The following is a 17009-nucleotide window of genomic DNA, read 5'->3' on the forward strand; positions in this document are numbered from 1 at the left end:
AAATCACCAACGTGTACACAAGTTTCATATGGTCATTAAGTTTCATATGGCAAGTTATTAACATACTGAACCCCAAGACAAAGAACTGCAGATGCTGTAAATCAAACACAAAAATTGCTGAAAAACTCTTGCAGGTCTGGCAGCATCTGTGGAGAGAAAGCAGAGTTAATGTTGTTTAGGGTCCAGTAACACTTCTTCAGAACTCTTTCAGAAAATACTGAAGCAAGTTATTGTTAGTCAATGGTTGGAAAATCTGTTAGGTCAATGATCCCAATCACAGGGTGTGGGCCGCACAATCAGTAATGATATAGACCTACAACCAACATTCCCAGTAGGTGGTGATGTTCCATGAAAAGGATTGGTGGTTATTCGCTCTACACATTGTTGTAGCATTTATTTCCAATCAAGTTATTTTTGGTAACGGTACTTGTACACTTTACTGACAAAAGAACAAAACTATAGCCCTCTCAGGCATTACACATCAGCAGCTATTGTCAGCTCACATCATACCACACAGACAATATTAGAAACAAACAAACAAAAACAAGAAACAACAGTCAGTAAAAATGAAAGACAAATTCCCATTCATTACAAAACAAAAGCAATGCCCCAATGTGAGAACAGTATTTCTTGTAAAGCTAAAGTGAGATTGGGAGAATCAATAGGGATGTGAATATCACAGGGATTATGAAGAAGCATATCTATGCAAACAGGGAATAAACGTAGGGAGTCACTTTGTACCATGGCAATAAACAAAGCAGATAATTACATAACCTTTTGGGTATAGTTTTCAAAATAAGTTCCAATACAGAACTGAGTTTACAAAAGCTCAGTATGAATCTTGTTCATTTTTGAAACAAAACTAAAATCTCAAGCAGAGAGATTCCTACAACAGTATACAACTGATTCTTTAACATCTTTAGACTAATACTGGAACAAAAAAAAAAGATTGTTCATTGGCATGTCAGCAACTATGTACAAGAACAAAAATTGTAAAATAAAATACAATTGATAATTAAGATGCATTTAAGAATGCAGCTCACACAAAGTTATTATATTTACTTCAATTTTTGCTGTAGCAGTTTCCATTAACTGAAGTATTGGTGCAAAAGGCTGTTCAATTCATGTAATTACCACCTTTCTTTCAGGCTCAGTGATGTTAGCGAGCTTGGGAGTTACATTTGATCAGATGTGTTAATTAATTTCATATTTTACTTTGATAAATTCTCCCATTATTTAAATGCAAATATACTCTATCATAGTCAGTTCAAAACCTGTTAACTGAAAACTGTTTCGAATTCTTAACAAGATTCCCAGTTATAGCCTGTGGCTTATGCAACAGTAAACAGTTTGCAGTTCATCTTGTTACCCCAAAACAAAAATCAGTCCAGGTTTGGTAGAATTACAGAATTCCAGGTCTATTGCAGAGGATAGAAAATAAATGATATTTGTATCTGCAGTTTCAAAAGTTTTTGCTCCCTCGATCTTCACCCAGACCAACTTCAATATTTTACAAAAGCCATGGCAAGTATTGGTTTTGATATCAACATGCATTTTTCATGGTGCTTTCAGCAACAAGCATGACAAATTGTATGAATAGTGCGCAGCTACAGGCTATGCAACTTATTCCTTTCTGTCCCAGAAAGTCTCTCTGCATTCTTTTCTTTGTTCACTTCAAATAGGCTACCTACACACATTAATAGGCAGAAACAAGACATGTTACTTTATACACAATTTGCAGAGGCTAGGGAATGAAAAAAAAGCATCTTGCTAAGATTATTGATGCCAAGTTTCAGCCTACTGGCAAGTTCTCTACTAATAACCCTGATGTGCTATGCATTATTAACAATACCTTGTACAAGGAGTCCTCAAATGTTTCCACTTGGGATATTCAAAAAGTAACAGTGGCTCTACCGAACTGTAATTTTCCTCAACTAATGGATAACATTAAAATGCACTTGAAAAGGCCACATCATGCAACAGATAGCATCCTTGCCTCTGAAAATGCGCTCAGAGTTTATGTTAGCAATTCTTCCTCTTTAGTTGTCCAAGTTCCTGGTTAAACTGTATCTCTCTTGTACTTTGAATACAGTTTTGCCTCCTTCAGAAATGCTTTAATCAAAATGCAGAACACCTCATTTGGTATTTGTTAGCTTCCCAATTAAGTCCACTTGGCAAGAAGGTTGGCGAACATTTGCCAGTTAGTCAAGGGAAGGTGGTTTAACAAAGATTAATTAAGCAGTTAACATTTGTATTTGTGAAACTGTGCTGTAGGCAAATTAGCTGCCTCTTTTCCCTCCATTACAGTAGTGATTACATTTAAAGTACACCATTGTTGCAAAACTTTTATAGCCATTGAGGCCTTGAAAAACATTAAAAAGTTATTTCTAATCATTAGTTTTTTACTCAACTAACACTTGGTATGTTATAATCCAGTCACCTGAAAAGGCTGGCTGTTGCTCTCATCTGTCTGACTGTCATGTTTAGTCCTTGACAAAATGTTGGTCATATTAGGGCAGAGCATTCAAACATAAAAAAAGTCAAATAAAATGACAACTAGTTGTAACAATATTTCCTCGTTACAATAATACAGGCTCTGCAGTTACATTGCATTTTGAGGCAGTTAACCAGTGATTATACTTTTTCAATATATAATCTATACTACCTTTGCCTAAATATTGAGAGATTTTCAGGCAACTAATGTAAACCCTAATGTATCACATTCTCCCCGATAGTGGAAGAAACAACACAGACTCTACCATTGATAATATTCCTAGTGGCTGAAAATCAACCAAGATCATGCTGGACAGAACATCCTTCCTCCAACATTTTTTCCTGGAATATTCTCAGACATTTTGACAGGATGCATCCACAGGATCACAAGAATGAATCAGAGTAAGAATCTTCACCAAGTCAGCAATATTCTGACTCAGTCCAGCTATGTTACTGTTCAATTGTGCAAACCCGTACTGGACAGATCGGTCCAACTGCTCCATTCCAGACTGCACAATGCACTTGAGTTCTTGCATTTCAGTTTGTGTCACAGATAGTCCAGAGAGGGCTGAATGTTTTTCAGGTTCTTCCTGAATGGTAGATGGTGGGAGATGCACACTATTTTGTAGCTTAACCGAAGGGACCTCCAGGCTAGATTGGACAGTCCCTTTTAAATCCATTAAATCACTGTGAATTGAATCAAATCCCTCTTTTTGTACATCTATAAAGCTAGTTGTACAGGGTTGATCCACTGGAGTGTCAGAGACAGGAGGCAATTGGCTACTCGAAGGGCTTTGTGCATTTTCTTGCGGTTCTGCAGGCCCAGAGGCAGGTTGTTCTGTCAAAATGGGAGAAGAGTCTGTGCATGACTCTTCATGGTCTTCTGACTTCAGTGACATTTCGGGCTCCACCTGCTGCACCGACCCTTCTGGAAATGCAGGGGTTCTGGCCACATCCACATTCTCTAAAGGGAAGTCGGAAGAAGAACGTGGTGTACTATCAAGTCCTGTTGAACAGAAAGAAATTGCATTAACAATAGAATTTGAAATACAAATTCTTTTCTTAAATCTTGCCATATTGAACTCACCTGGTCTTAAATGATGATTGCCTGGGCAATACAAAATGCTCATTTTTGTTGGCGTTATAATTTAGAATTCTATTGTAAAATAGTATGACCAGTGTAATTTAAGAAATACATAAGATTTATATTTTATACAACAGTAAAAGCAAAAGATAATTATATTTGGAGGTTTTACAACTGAAAAATAATGTTTCCAGAGTGTCGAAGTTTGGTTCAGTTCATATTTTTCTACTACAGTGGGATTTTGACTTCTTTCTGCACAGATTTGTTTAAAATTTGAAGGCCTTTTTTGTGCTATAGATCTCAAATCACAGTTTGTACATTTTACAGGACTTGAGTTCTGAAGTCTTCAAGAAGCAGCCTAATTAAAATGTTCATTACCTAGTTCTGGTTTAGTACAGGAATGTAAAAGCAATTCCTAGGATGTCAAGGCTATTATATTCACATCAGAACAAAGAGCTTCAACATTACATCCTTCAGGTGTCTCTTTTGAATGTACATTAATTTTAAAAAGTGAGCCACACTACCAAACATCTTAATGCAAGTGACAGAAACTACTTACCAGAAGCACTAGCTTTGCTTCTGGTAAATACTTAAAGGTTAACCTCCAATTTGTAATAATCCCTTTTAAAAGGAGAACCATCTGTATGGATGATCTCAATCCTAGGATACAATAATTCCTATGAATATTAGAGGTTGGAATTAGGTTTGGAGGAAAAAGTTCATGAAAATCAAGAACATCCCAAGGTTCCGGTTTCTCAAAGACTTTTCTAGATGGGAAAGATTTAGCTTCAAAAACAGTTGAACATTTCAATCCTTAACATGGGACAATATGAGCAAATCTAGTACAAGGCAAGATGCACAACTGAGGTTACAATGGAGTTTCACAAAAAAAAAAACAAAAAACACTGGGTTAAGAACTTTGTTCTATGTCTATCAAAAAGAATACTCCAAAATCTGAACACATTGTTACTTGGAGAGTTTGTTTTTTCAGTTTAATTATCACCTCTGCTGAAGGCAATTCCTTATGGAATTATGGTTCTGCAAATTAATCATATTAATGCATTTCACCCAGTTGGACTGGTTTGATATCAGCTTTAGTGGGCCATCAGTTCCAGGAAGGCCTGACAGTCAAACTCAATTCAGTCTTTACCAAGACCAACATTCACATTTCCAGAAAGATTGATGGTTCAGGAGCAGGAGCCCTCACACCACCTCTATTCTCCTCTTGGGCAGACTAGTGTTAATTGTTGCACTACTTTCATTCAGCCAAAGCTCAGCCAGCTCATCTATTCACTGAATAAACTCCGTTTACAATGGTTAGAGGTTTCTCAGATCAATATTGTAATTTCCAAAACAATATACAGGCATCTGAAGAGAATGGAGAATCAAATCATTTTCTCCTACTGCCATCTACAGACAAAAACAGAGGATTTCAACTACTCCATGGAAATAAATTTGCAACAAGAATGTTGAGCAATCCTAATTGACAATTACACAATCTAATTTTCTGATAGGACACAGACCAAATTTGTTTTCACATTACATCTTATTTATTTCATTATTTTTCTTTCCTATATTTCTCCCTAGTACTCCAAGTTAGTATTTCGGTTTCACAAAAAACTCGAACATTTCATTTCTCTCCTTGGTGGCGCTCAGTGAGTGTAAATCAAGATTTTTTTTTTTTCTAATTTTCCAAACATTTTTCACATACTGAAAAGACGTGTCAGGCAATCCCCTCAGCTTGACTAAGTTCTTTGACGTTTCACTCTCTGGAGACCTTCAGGCATTTTATATCCAATTAAATGATCCAACAGTTGCAAATCTCACTTGGGTCATTGAGAAACAAAAATATTTGCTAACTTTTCTTCTGTTGCTACATCACTAGCTAGAACCAAACTTTTTTTCCATTTACTTCACAATAATTCAATGTAGTCTATTAAGTGTACAAGTAATATCCCAGGGCTCTAAATCAGAAAATGACAGGTAGGAAGTCAAGTCAAAGGAGGCAACCTCTAGCAAGTGGTGAGCAAACAGTTGTCAGCCCACAGCTCCAACTTCTGGATCCCCATGGACTCCCAAATGCCTCTTAGATGTTACTGTTGAATCTGTTGTTTCTATCATCTCCACTGACAACACGACCACACTCCCTGTATAAAAAGGAACAACTTTCCTTGCATGTCTGCCACAGAGTGGCATGGTGGCTCAGTGGTTAGCAGTGTGGCGTAACCGGGATCGGGGTGTGTTGCTTGGAGGGTCAGAACGGCCTGCTTCTGCACTGAAAAGTGTTTTTTTTTCTTCAAAATTCTCCCCTCAAGCCTATACCCTAGTATTTGACATTTACACTCACTAATTCATGCCTCTCAAATTTTATATACTTCCCTCAGTTTCTTATGCTAGAGTGAAAACAATCCAATTTGTCCAACCTCTCCTTATAGCTAAATCACTCCAATCCAAGCAACATCTTGGTAAACTTCTTTTGTACCCTCTCCAAAGCCTTCCTGTTGTGTGGTGACCAGAACTACACACAATACTCCAAATGTGGCCAAACTAAAGTTTTATACAGCTGCAACACGACTTGGCAATTTTTGTACTCAATGCCCTGACTGATGAACACAAGCTTACCATATGTCTTCTATACCACCTTGTGTTGCCACTTTCAGAGAACTACAGTCTCACAAGATCCCCCTGTATATCAATGCTCCCAAGTATCCTTCCATTTACTGTATACTTTCCTCTTGCAGTTGATATCCCAAGATTCACTTCATCCTAGTGTTACACCTCACTAGGGTAGCATGCTAGAAATCAAGCTCCAGTATTCCCAGAGTGATCACTAAATTTGATTTTTTTTTTTTTTCAATAGAGCTATGCAAAAATTCCCCAATTTATCTGTTTTTTTTTTTTAAAAGACCTAAGTTGACAGAATGCAGAGCACAAGTTTTGGTTCTTATGGCTATTTATTAGAAATAAATTCTAGATCCAGGTCTGAATTGCTGACAAAGAACACTACTAGTTGAAACTCATCTCCTGAAGATACTCCCCCTACAGACAGGCAGGTGAAATGGGGAATATCCTTCCTGCATTTACCTGGTTTAGTCTAGTTAGAATTTTAAAAGATTCAATGGAGATCCAACCCCTTCCCCCCAACCCAACCCTGCCAACCCGCCATTTCTAAACACCAATCCAGTCTCTTCCTACATCAATCCTGACATCCCAGCAATCACTCTAGTAAACCTTTGTTGCACTCCCTCCATAGCTAAAGCATCCTCCATCAGATAAGGAGACGAAAACTGCACATAGCACTCCATGTGTTATGTGGGCCAGTGTGGTCTCAAAGGCTTGTACAATTGCAGCAAGAATTTTTCTGCTCCTGTACGCGATTCCTATTGCTATGAAGGCAAACTACCATTTGGCCTTCATCATCTGCTGCACCTATGCACTTACTTTCAGTGACTGGTATACAAGGACATCAGTCTCATTGAGAAAGGTGCAATCTATTGTTCTTCAGATAATCTGCCTTTCTGTTTTCACTACCAAAGTGGACCACCTCTTCATCTACCATGCATTTACCCAGTTTGTCTAAATCACACTGAAGCATTTCTGCATTCTCTCAGTTCACCTTCCACTCAGCTTTGCAAAATTGAGATTACGTTCAGTTCCCTCATTAATATACATTGGTGAACAGCTGGGATCCATGCACTGATCCTTGCAATATCCCATTAGTCACTGCCTACCATATGGAAAAAGGCCTGTTCATTTCAACAGCTTGGTTCCAGTCTACCATCAGTTCTTTATCCATGTCTCTACACAACCTCAATTAAAACATATGGGATTGTACATGCTAATCCCTCAAGTGGAACTTTATCAAAAGCCTTCTCAAAATCAAAGTAAACTACATCCCCTATCAATGCCAGTGGTTACATTAAAAAAAATTGTGGATTGGTCAAGCATGATTTCCCTTTCATAAATCCTTGCTGACTGGATTGGACAGTCACTGTTTTCCTGCAGTTAAATCTTGTATAATGGTTTAGCATTTTTCCACCTATTGACGTCAGGCCAACCAGTCTTATAATTCCTTTTTGTTTTAAAGGATAGTGGGGTTACAATAACTATCCTCCAATCTATAGAAACTGTTCTAGACTCTGTAGAATCTTGAAAGATGACCACCAATGCATCCACCTTTCTAGGGCCACCAAGTACTATGAAATGTAGATTTTCAGGCCCTGGGGATTTCACCGCCTTTAATCCTATTAATTTCCCCGACACTATTTTTCTACTAATTCTGATATCCTTCAGTCCCTCACTGTCTTCTGTAAAGGCTGAGCCAAAATATGCTTAATTGGTCTGTCATCTTTGTTCCCCATTATAACTCCCTCCTGCTTCTCACTTACATGGACCTACAGTTGTCTTCACTTATCTTTTTCTTTTCACATACTGAACATAAAATGTTTAGGATCAGCTGTACTGTATTTCCACCCCCTTAATTAAACCCTTTGTTCTCCTTTGGAATCTAAACTGCTCCCTATCCTCAGGTCTGCTGGGGTTTTTTTTGGGCCAATTTGTATGCCCTTTCCTTGGATCCAATACGATCCTTTATTTCCCTTGTTAGCCATGATTGGGCCACCATTTCCATTTACTACATTGACATTTCTAGTAAAGATAATCATCTTTACATGAAGCGGTTGAAACAAAAAAGTCTCTACTTGAACAGCCTTACATTTCAACTTTTAATCATTTCAATAAAAGCAAGTGGATTATAAATCAGTGTAAATTAGTGCTAGTTACCATATTGGATGTAAATTTCAAAACAAAAAAAAAGTGTTAAAGAGCCAATGATCCTAAAGTCTCTTTTTTTCTACAACAGTGCTTCGGATATTGGTTTAGTTTTAGAAATTGTATTCCACTGGTTTCTGTTCCCAACTGCACCCATGCCAAGTCACTAACATCATTTTGAAAGCTTTGGGGAAGGGAAAATAAAATCAGGACAGCCAACACTGATTAAATTGAATCAGAGATAGCAGGAACTAGAGATGCTGAAGAATCTGAGACAAGGTGCAGAGCTGGATGAACACAGCAGGCCAAGCAGCATCATAGGAGCTTAAAGGCTGACGTTTTGGGCCTAAACGCTTCAGAAATTATTAGGTTTGCTTTAAGCTTCAAGGGCTCACTAACATTCTGCTGACCATACTTCTCTAACAAATTCCTTAAAAAAAATGTTACAGCTATGATGCTGAAATTATGTACAAGTTTGTGTTAAAAACCACTTTCCCAAACCTCTCATGACTTCTCATTTAGTTTTAGGAATAGGGAATGGCGTTAGAGGTTTCACTTTATGATAACATTAATCCATGTCCCACCATATGCCTGCAGTAAGTTGATCTTGCAGAGCCTTTGAATATTTTTAAGGCAGAGGTAGATACTTTTCTTGACAAGCAACAGGGTGGATTATTATTGGGAATTAGGCAGGAATGTGAAGTAACTCAGATGAATGGTGGAACAGGCTGCAAGAGCTGACTGGCCTATTCCTGCTACAGTTTGTATGTTTACATCTAATCATTGTTTCACAACAGACTACATCAATATTTTCTAATCCATTTCTTCTGCTTTGATTATACTTTCATTTTCCATACTCGTACCACTTGTCCTAGATGTATTCCTGCACTGGCAGCATGACTTTATCAACTTCACTTTTGCTGTTGATGTTGTTTTCTCTGAAATCGCAGTGCTATTCATTGAAACACTGATAGGATTGCTTATGGCAGAGAAATATTGAACTCTCATCTTATTTAGTGTTCTGCAAAAACATTTCTAGTTTTCATTTGGGTCATACTTACCTACATCTATTGAGCTCTCACAATGATAATAACCAGAGGGTTGCTTTTTTTTGTGCATTGAACAGAGATCAATACGTTGAAACACTTCTGTGCCAAAGACAGCCTCCTCATATTCTTTGTAGAGCTCTGGGCAGATTTTTCTAAAACCCTGAAAAAGAAAACACCACAACTAATGGATCTATTGTTCAGAACCAGCATGTGCATCTGTACTAGTGCAGATATCAGAAATTCTGATACTAACAAAAAAAAAAAAAACTACCACTTGGTAAAATAATCCAGTTTTAGTGTGACCATGTTACTAAGTTGATCTGAGGAAGGGTCACTGGACTAGAAACATTAACTGATTCTTTTCTTCTTCAGAGATACTGCCAGACCTGCTGAGCTCTTCCAGCAACTTCTGTTTTTGTTCCTGATTTACAGCATCCGCAGTTGTTTCCAGTTTACTAAGTTGCATTGTCTTTTTGAATGCTTTAAATTTTACAATATGCAAATCTTAGACCAAGCCAATATTATTTACAGTTAGAATTTCAAGCATTAACCTTACTTAATTCTCCCCTTTCCACTCTTCTGAGCAGAAAATTTCTACGGAATTAATTTAGATCCTAAGTATTTTATGGCACTTCAAAGCAACCATTATGTCCAAGGTCCAATTACTGATTTTATTTTCCAGCTCTGGTTTGTTTGTTTTGAGTACGTAGTTATTGGTTCATATAATTAACTAGTGAGAGTTTGATGGAATAGTTAGATTTACATCAAGAGGCTAGAGTTTTCCACATATTGATCAAAAGGTGCCAAATATATAAGATAAAAGCACACCTTATGTTTTGGAGCCAAAAAAAAAAAAGAGGGGAGGTCAGCAATTTTTCTTTTAAAAACCCATCTTACGCTTGCAGTTGTGCATTCTGGATTCTACAAATAAAATATGGCTCTTATGTAAATTGCTGAATGGCAAAGTTTCCATTGTGAAAACATACCTGTCAACATAAATTTAAGTGCTATACATGACGCCAATGTGTTCATTAAAATAATTACAAGTAAACATGTATACTTCAGATTACACAGCTTTATAAGTGAATGAAGATTGAACTAGGGCAGAAATTCTAATCAAATTGTGCTCTCACTCCTGAAACCGGTTAAATATCTCTAATCAAGTTTTCCCTGCAAGCTGACATGAAACAGCAAACACTCCATTATTACGACCAGAGATCATATCCCTTCTCACGCTCTGCAGGCAGAGAAATTATCAAGCAGCGTTTTCCTGATCCAACATCTTTTCTCTATTGTATAGCCGAGAGAGATTGTCCTGACTGGACATTGTTCCTGTGTCAGATGTAGGAACAATCTAATACCTTCTCTTCCTGTGCCAGAACTATTTCATCTGGAATCCTGTGAAAATACACATCTGACTAACTCTCCATCATGCTTAACTTCTTTAGTGCGTCTGTCAGTTTTATCACACATCTAGTCTCATTCAGCTGTAAATTCCTTCAATTAAACTTTGGGGGAGTCCAAATTTTTTGGTGCCCAAGATAAACTCCATATTCCTGCCATCAAGTACAGCCCTTTTCACTTGGCACTCTCACAAGCAGTCGCAATCTTAGTGTTCTAGGTGACCCCAAGCTCAGATTGATTCCATATTTTGTCCTTCAAGGATTATGTACCTCCACACCCAACTTAGCCTGCATGCTACAAAAAAAAAAAAGGTACTTGCGAAAGCAAATTGGTTATACACTTGAAAGAGAAAGAGAAAGACAAAAGACAATCTGCAAAAGTTGGAGCAAAGGAGCAGTTAGGACAATTTTAAGAAAAAAGTTACAAAACCTCCTGTGTTACGTGATAGTATGTGCATCATCTCTAGTCTTTATCTAATGCAGTACTCTGTCAAGGGGTCTCTCATCCTCAAGTTACAGCTCATCTGAAAACCTGTCTTATTTCTGATAGAAAATCTTTTGCACACCCATCATGTCACCTTCTGACACACTTTATATCAGGCTTACATTAACCACATCTGAAATTTCTAACTAATTCACAACCAACAGTAGCTTCACCACTACAACACCTTGCCTTCCACCATTCTTCGTTGTGAGCAGAGTGTCTGAGATGGACAGTAAAAGGTTTGAATCTTTAGTCTTATTGAAATATTTCAATTTGCAAAAGAGTTTTTGTATTGTGTAAAATAGTTTTCCTTTGTGCATACGCAAGTTCGATGAGTTAAGAGTATATTGGCAGCCTAAGAAGATGGTCAACTGATTCACTTCCACACTGAACAAAAAGAACTAAGATAGCCCGTCAAGCCAGGTTTCCTTCTGGGATTTGAGTTGTTCAGTGTTACCAGCAGCTGGGATCATAATGCAACATTCTGATGGTGAACATAGGGGAATGCAATTGCTACTTTGTCTATCCTCAAGTTTCCTGGTCTGTTTTCTAGTTTTCATCTCTCGCCAGTTTCCTTCAACAGACACATTCTCTGGAGATCTTTTGCTGAAGAGAATCTGGCATTTTAAAATAGTAAACCTCTTTGTTAAATGGGAAAGCATTGTGGAATTTTTTGTAAACCTTCACAGGAGACAGAGAGTCTGCCTGATTATTCTACCGATGAAATCAAATATGTTCAACTCACAAAATTGTCTACTGGGAGCAAGAGGTTAATACAGCAGCAGTCCAATTTAACTGGTTTGAGGAAAGATATTCAAATTAAAAAAATTATGCATGTTATCCATTTTTCTGACAATAAAAATAATTCGAGGGCATACAAATGGGGACCCATTGTGATATGAATAATTTATTCCCAGAAAATATGGCAACTTGTAGTCCCCAGTCAATAAAGCATCATTACTTAGGCATTACAACTGACAAAAATTTATAATTTAAAATACATTGTCCATATATTGATCAGGATGTGGTTCATTTCCCCCCGTCATATTATCCATTCAGCCAGAGGTCTATAAATGGGGTTTGCTCTCAGTTTGAACACTTGTTCTTCAATATTAGGATTACAAAATGACATCTTTCTTTGATAAGAAATAAATTCTCTTTCTCACCTTGTTCTGACAATACACTACACAAGTACCAGGTGGTGACAATCAACTCCAAAAAAAAAGGAAAAAGGAAAATCTAACTATCTCTTGCCAGGTTCTTATTACACAGACCCTTAACATTGAGTTGTGGGGTCTTCTTTCACTGAATACAAAAAATTGGACCAGCCATAAACAACTGATTATGTCAGGAGATAGAAATTCCATCAGGCAGAAGATACAGAAGCTTGAAAACATGCATCAGATTCAAGAACAGTTTCTTCCCTGCCGTTACTAGACTGATGAATGGACTAACTTCAAATAATGTTGATCTTGCTAATATTGATCTTGCTTCGTGTACCTCCTGTGCAGTGTAATCCGTATGCCTCACTCTAAGCTCCCTATGATCTGTATGTCCTCGTTTGCTATGATCTGCCTGTACTGCTCACAAGACAAAGCTTTTCACTGTACTTATGTACATGTAGCTACAGTAAATCAACCCAAATTCTGCAAAGTCATCATCCCATCTCCCTCAGACTTTCCACTATCTGGAAGGGCACAAAATCAGGAGTGTGACAAAATACTCCCCACTGCCTGCATGAGTACAGCTCCAACTACTCAAGATCAAGATCAACACCATCCAGGACAAAGTAGGCCTTTGATGACATGCCATCCAGCATCGTAAACATTTATCACCTCCATCACTTGCACAATGAGATGATGTGCACTATTACCACAAAGATGTGTTGCAGTAGTTTGTCAAAGGCTGCTTCAACAAAACCTTCCAAACACCCAAGCCTAATATATAATAACTACCCTTGCTCTTCTAGGTAAAATGCAATGGAAGCACCAACACCTGAAATTTCCTCTCCAAAGTCTCATCATCCTAACTTGAAAATGAACCAATAAATTAACACCATTTCCACTCGATCAAAATTCAGGAAGTCTCTGCACAACTGCTCTGCTGGCGTACCTATACCACAAGCAGTTACAGTTAAAAAATGTGACATAATCACCTTCAAGTATCATAGGGATAGACAATAAAACACTGTCAGCAACACCACATCCCACAACTGTGCAGGGAGGAAGAAAAAAAAACAAGCCACATTCTCTGCATTAATTTGTATCTGTATCTGTATCTGTGAAAGTTTAAAAAAGCGTTTTACCAAACATTTTCACACCTACGGGTTATATTTTAGCTCAATAATTCAGTGTCAACTTTAAAATACCCATCCTTACAAGATTACATTTCCCAGTCACAAAGGAAGTTTTAATCCGACTCTTAAAAAAAGGCTACGTCCAAAATGGCAAAAGGATCATGATCCTTGACTTTTCACTGAAAGACTGACACATTCAAACAGGCTTTTTGTTTATGCAATGTGGCTGTTGCTGGCTGGGCCAGTATTTGTTGCTCATCTATAAATTGCCTAAAGGACAGTTAAGGGTCAAGCACAGTGTTGTGGGTCTGGAGTCACACGTAGGCATGATCAGGTAAGGATGGTAGATCTTCCATGAAGCACATTACTGAACCAGGGTGTTTTTTGTTTTAAGAAAGAAGAAACCAAACCAAACAAAAAAAAACAAAACAAACAAACAAACCACAGTGGTTACATGCTTACTATTAGGCTGGCTTATTTCTTAAGATTTTAATTAAAATGTCACCATCTGCCATGGTGGGATTCAAACCCATGAGATTACCACTATACCCATCACGTAAAATTTAATACCACAGCATTTGGTCCAAGGCAAAGTCTAATACAGAGAACAGCCAAAATTGGAGACCTGTGGACTGCATCTTACTGCTTTTTACCCAAGTGTCAATTTCACTGAGCTCCATGGACAGTTTCTCTCCACAAGACGCAACGAGTTTCTCATGTATCGTCCCAAAATCTCTACCTACTGCCCAAATGGTGCCCGTCTCTGATGCTAGTCCAATCTTACCATATGCCATAGATAGAAGAACACACCACCATCTAGATATCTGAAATAGACCAGCCTTCATGGTGCTACACACTAATTGGAATCCCAGCAAAACAATAGCATCGTGAACTTCCCTTCAACTATCACCGTAACAGCACACTCAGCATTAGCACACAGCACTTACGCCACATGGCATGTCATATAAAGCTCCATTTTCTTACCCTAGTCACCATTTGATTAAGAGGCCACACCTTATTTTACTACCCTTGAACCATCAACACATTTTCTCCCAATTCCCATTGTAGCCTAGCATCTGTTCAGTGCGACCACACTATGGTTTTAAGAGATCCATTTTGTCAGTTGTTTTGAAGACACGTTTTGAGACAGGTGCTGAATTTTCTCTTCCAGGCCAGTAAAATCAACAGCTTGAGGAAGCCCTGTGTTTTGTTTTTAAAAAGGTTAGAACAATAGAAGCAACATGAATGGGTGGAGTCAGGTACCCAAACAGCTGTGGAAGCTATTATGCACATCTCTCTCTCACTGGACTGGAGAAACATCACGAGAGAGACAAATCTATCTTATTAAAAACTTCCTTGGCAAAGGCAAATTCAATGGGATGTTGCTTTACTGGAACAATTTCTGTTTAGTTGTTGAATAATAGATTATTCTAATGATTTTTTCCAATAAAGAGTTAAAATTAGACTAATTTTCTTTTGTTTGTATTTTAACTGCAGAGTAAGGATAAAGTGTGTTTTACTTAGTGTAAGACCAATTGAATTACATCATCTGGAACACAGCACCTTACACTTGCCTTTAAGAAAATGTCAGGGTCTAAGCTGTTGCTTTGATATATTTGAAAAGGATTTGGTCTAATCTATAACAGTGAGGAGCCATTTCATATACAGAAACAAACAATACCAAAGACTCTTATTTACAATCAGAAATAAAGAGACTCAATCTCAGTCATCCTACGTCATGACCCCACCCATGTCTACAAAAACACACAAAATGGTGACCGACTACTGTTTTACAGCCCAGGATTATCTACTGCAACCAGGCATCAAACAGATCCAGTCTGGTTTGCAGCAATTGACACAGCAGCGTTCTGAACACACAGTCAGCTCTTCCTTCTCAATGGTCTTATCCTCCTCGGAAGACTACTCCCATTTTCCAAGTTCCTCAGCATCTTATTATGATATCACTACTCTGCCTGTTCAAACTGGTGTCTGGTTGACTCTGTCCAGTTCAGACACTTTCTTGTTGTAGGTTGCTTGTAGCAAAGTGATGGCAGAGACCACAGCTCGCAGTGAACTCCCTCAGGATTGGGCTCACACCAGCCATCAGGTAGCTTCCCCAAGCCCCAAACCACCAGGCCCTCCCCCTCCAAAGAAGGGCCATTTCCTCTTTTACCCTGCACTACCCCATTAGCCCATGTCCACTCCCCAGAATGATCACTATCGACAAGAAGTCAACACAGCCTTTAGGCTCTGGCCAAGGCAACTGGGTTAACAGGTATGGCATGGCAAGGCATGAATACTGACAGCACTCGGGTAGGTACCAAGTGACCAAGTTTTAAGAGACCAAGGAAGCAGCCTGAGCTGCAGCCTTGACTAGTCCATAAGCTGAACGTTTGGCCCTGCGCACACGATGTCTTTGCAATAGCATTTCAATGTTAGCTACGAGCACACCCCAAAATGCAGAACCATACTCTAAATGGATCAGCGATGCACCTTGACAATGCAGAGATGCTGGCAGGTACCAGATGTTAGCATCCATGGAGTTCATGCAGTCAGAGTTGAAGATCTGGAATCTGAGCTTCAAACACTGTGGCACATCCGGGAGGTGGCGGGGGGGAGGAGTTACCTGACGCTTTGTTTCAGGAGGCAGTCACACCTGGTAGATTAAGTAATTCAAATTCAGTTAGTGATCAGGGACCACAGGGTGTGACTGCAAGTTAGGCAGGTAGCGGGATCCTGAGTTCAGGAGTGGAGGAGCCTCGGCTTTTGACCTTATCCAACAGGTACGAGATGCTTGCTCCCTGTGTGGATGAGGAAAAGCGCTGCGGGGAGGCACCATGGTGCAAAAGGCCATTCAAGAGGGGGGAGCAAAAAGACAAGTGGTAGTTATAGGGGATTCTATAGTTAGGGGGATAGATAGTATCCTTTGCAAGCCGAATCGGGAGTCCCGCATGGTGTGTTGTCTGCCCGGTGCCAGGGTGCAGGACATCTCTGACCGGCTTGAAAGAATATTGGAGCGGGAGGGGGAGGATCCAGTTGTTGTGGTCCACGTTGGGACTAACAACATAGGCAAGGCTAGGATGGAGGACCCGTTTGGGGATTATCAAGCACGAGGAACGAAATTAAGGAACAGGTCCTCGAGGGTCATAATCTCCGGATTACTGCCTGAGCCATGTGCAAATTGGCTTAGGGATAAGAAAATTAGGGAAGTAAACACGTGGCTAAGGGAGTGGTGTGGGAAAGAGGGGTTCCATTTCATGGGGCATTGGCATCAGTTTTGGAACCGGAGGGAGCTGTACCGATGGGACGGTCTCCACCTGAACCGATCTGGAACCAGTGTTCTAGCGAAAAGGATAAATAGGGTGGTCACTAGGACTTTAAACTAGTGAGTTGGGGGGAAGGGAAAGGGAAAATGACAGGGAGTATGATG

At 38.9% G+C, this 17009-nt stretch overlaps 1 protein-coding gene across 3 annotated transcripts in view; it reads right to left on the reverse strand.

Moving 5' to 3' along the window:
- Positions 1 to 435: 435 nt before the first annotated feature.
- Positions 436 to 17009, reverse strand: part of LOC125482946 (A-kinase anchor protein 7-like) — a 51066-nt gene continuing 34492 nt past the window's right edge. For all 3 annotated transcript variants that reach the window (XM_048595911.1, XM_048595912.1, XM_048595910.1), the window contains 2 exons: positions 9409 to 9556; positions 436 to 3499 (listed from right to left, as the gene is read on the reverse strand). In XM_048595911.1, coding sequence (XP_048451868.1) covers positions 2847 to 3499; positions 9409 to 9556 — 801 coding nt within the window. In that variant the 3' untranslated portion in view covers positions 436 to 2846. The remainder of the gene's footprint in view (positions 3500 to 9408; positions 9557 to 17009) is intronic.

The sequence above is a fragment of the Rhincodon typus genome, chromosome 4, assembly GCF_021869965.1.
Source record: "Rhincodon typus isolate 14 chromosome 4, sRhiTyp1.1, whole genome shotgun sequence".
Lineage (NCBI taxonomy): Eukaryota > Metazoa > Chordata > Chondrichthyes > Orectolobiformes > Rhincodontidae > Rhincodon > Rhincodon typus.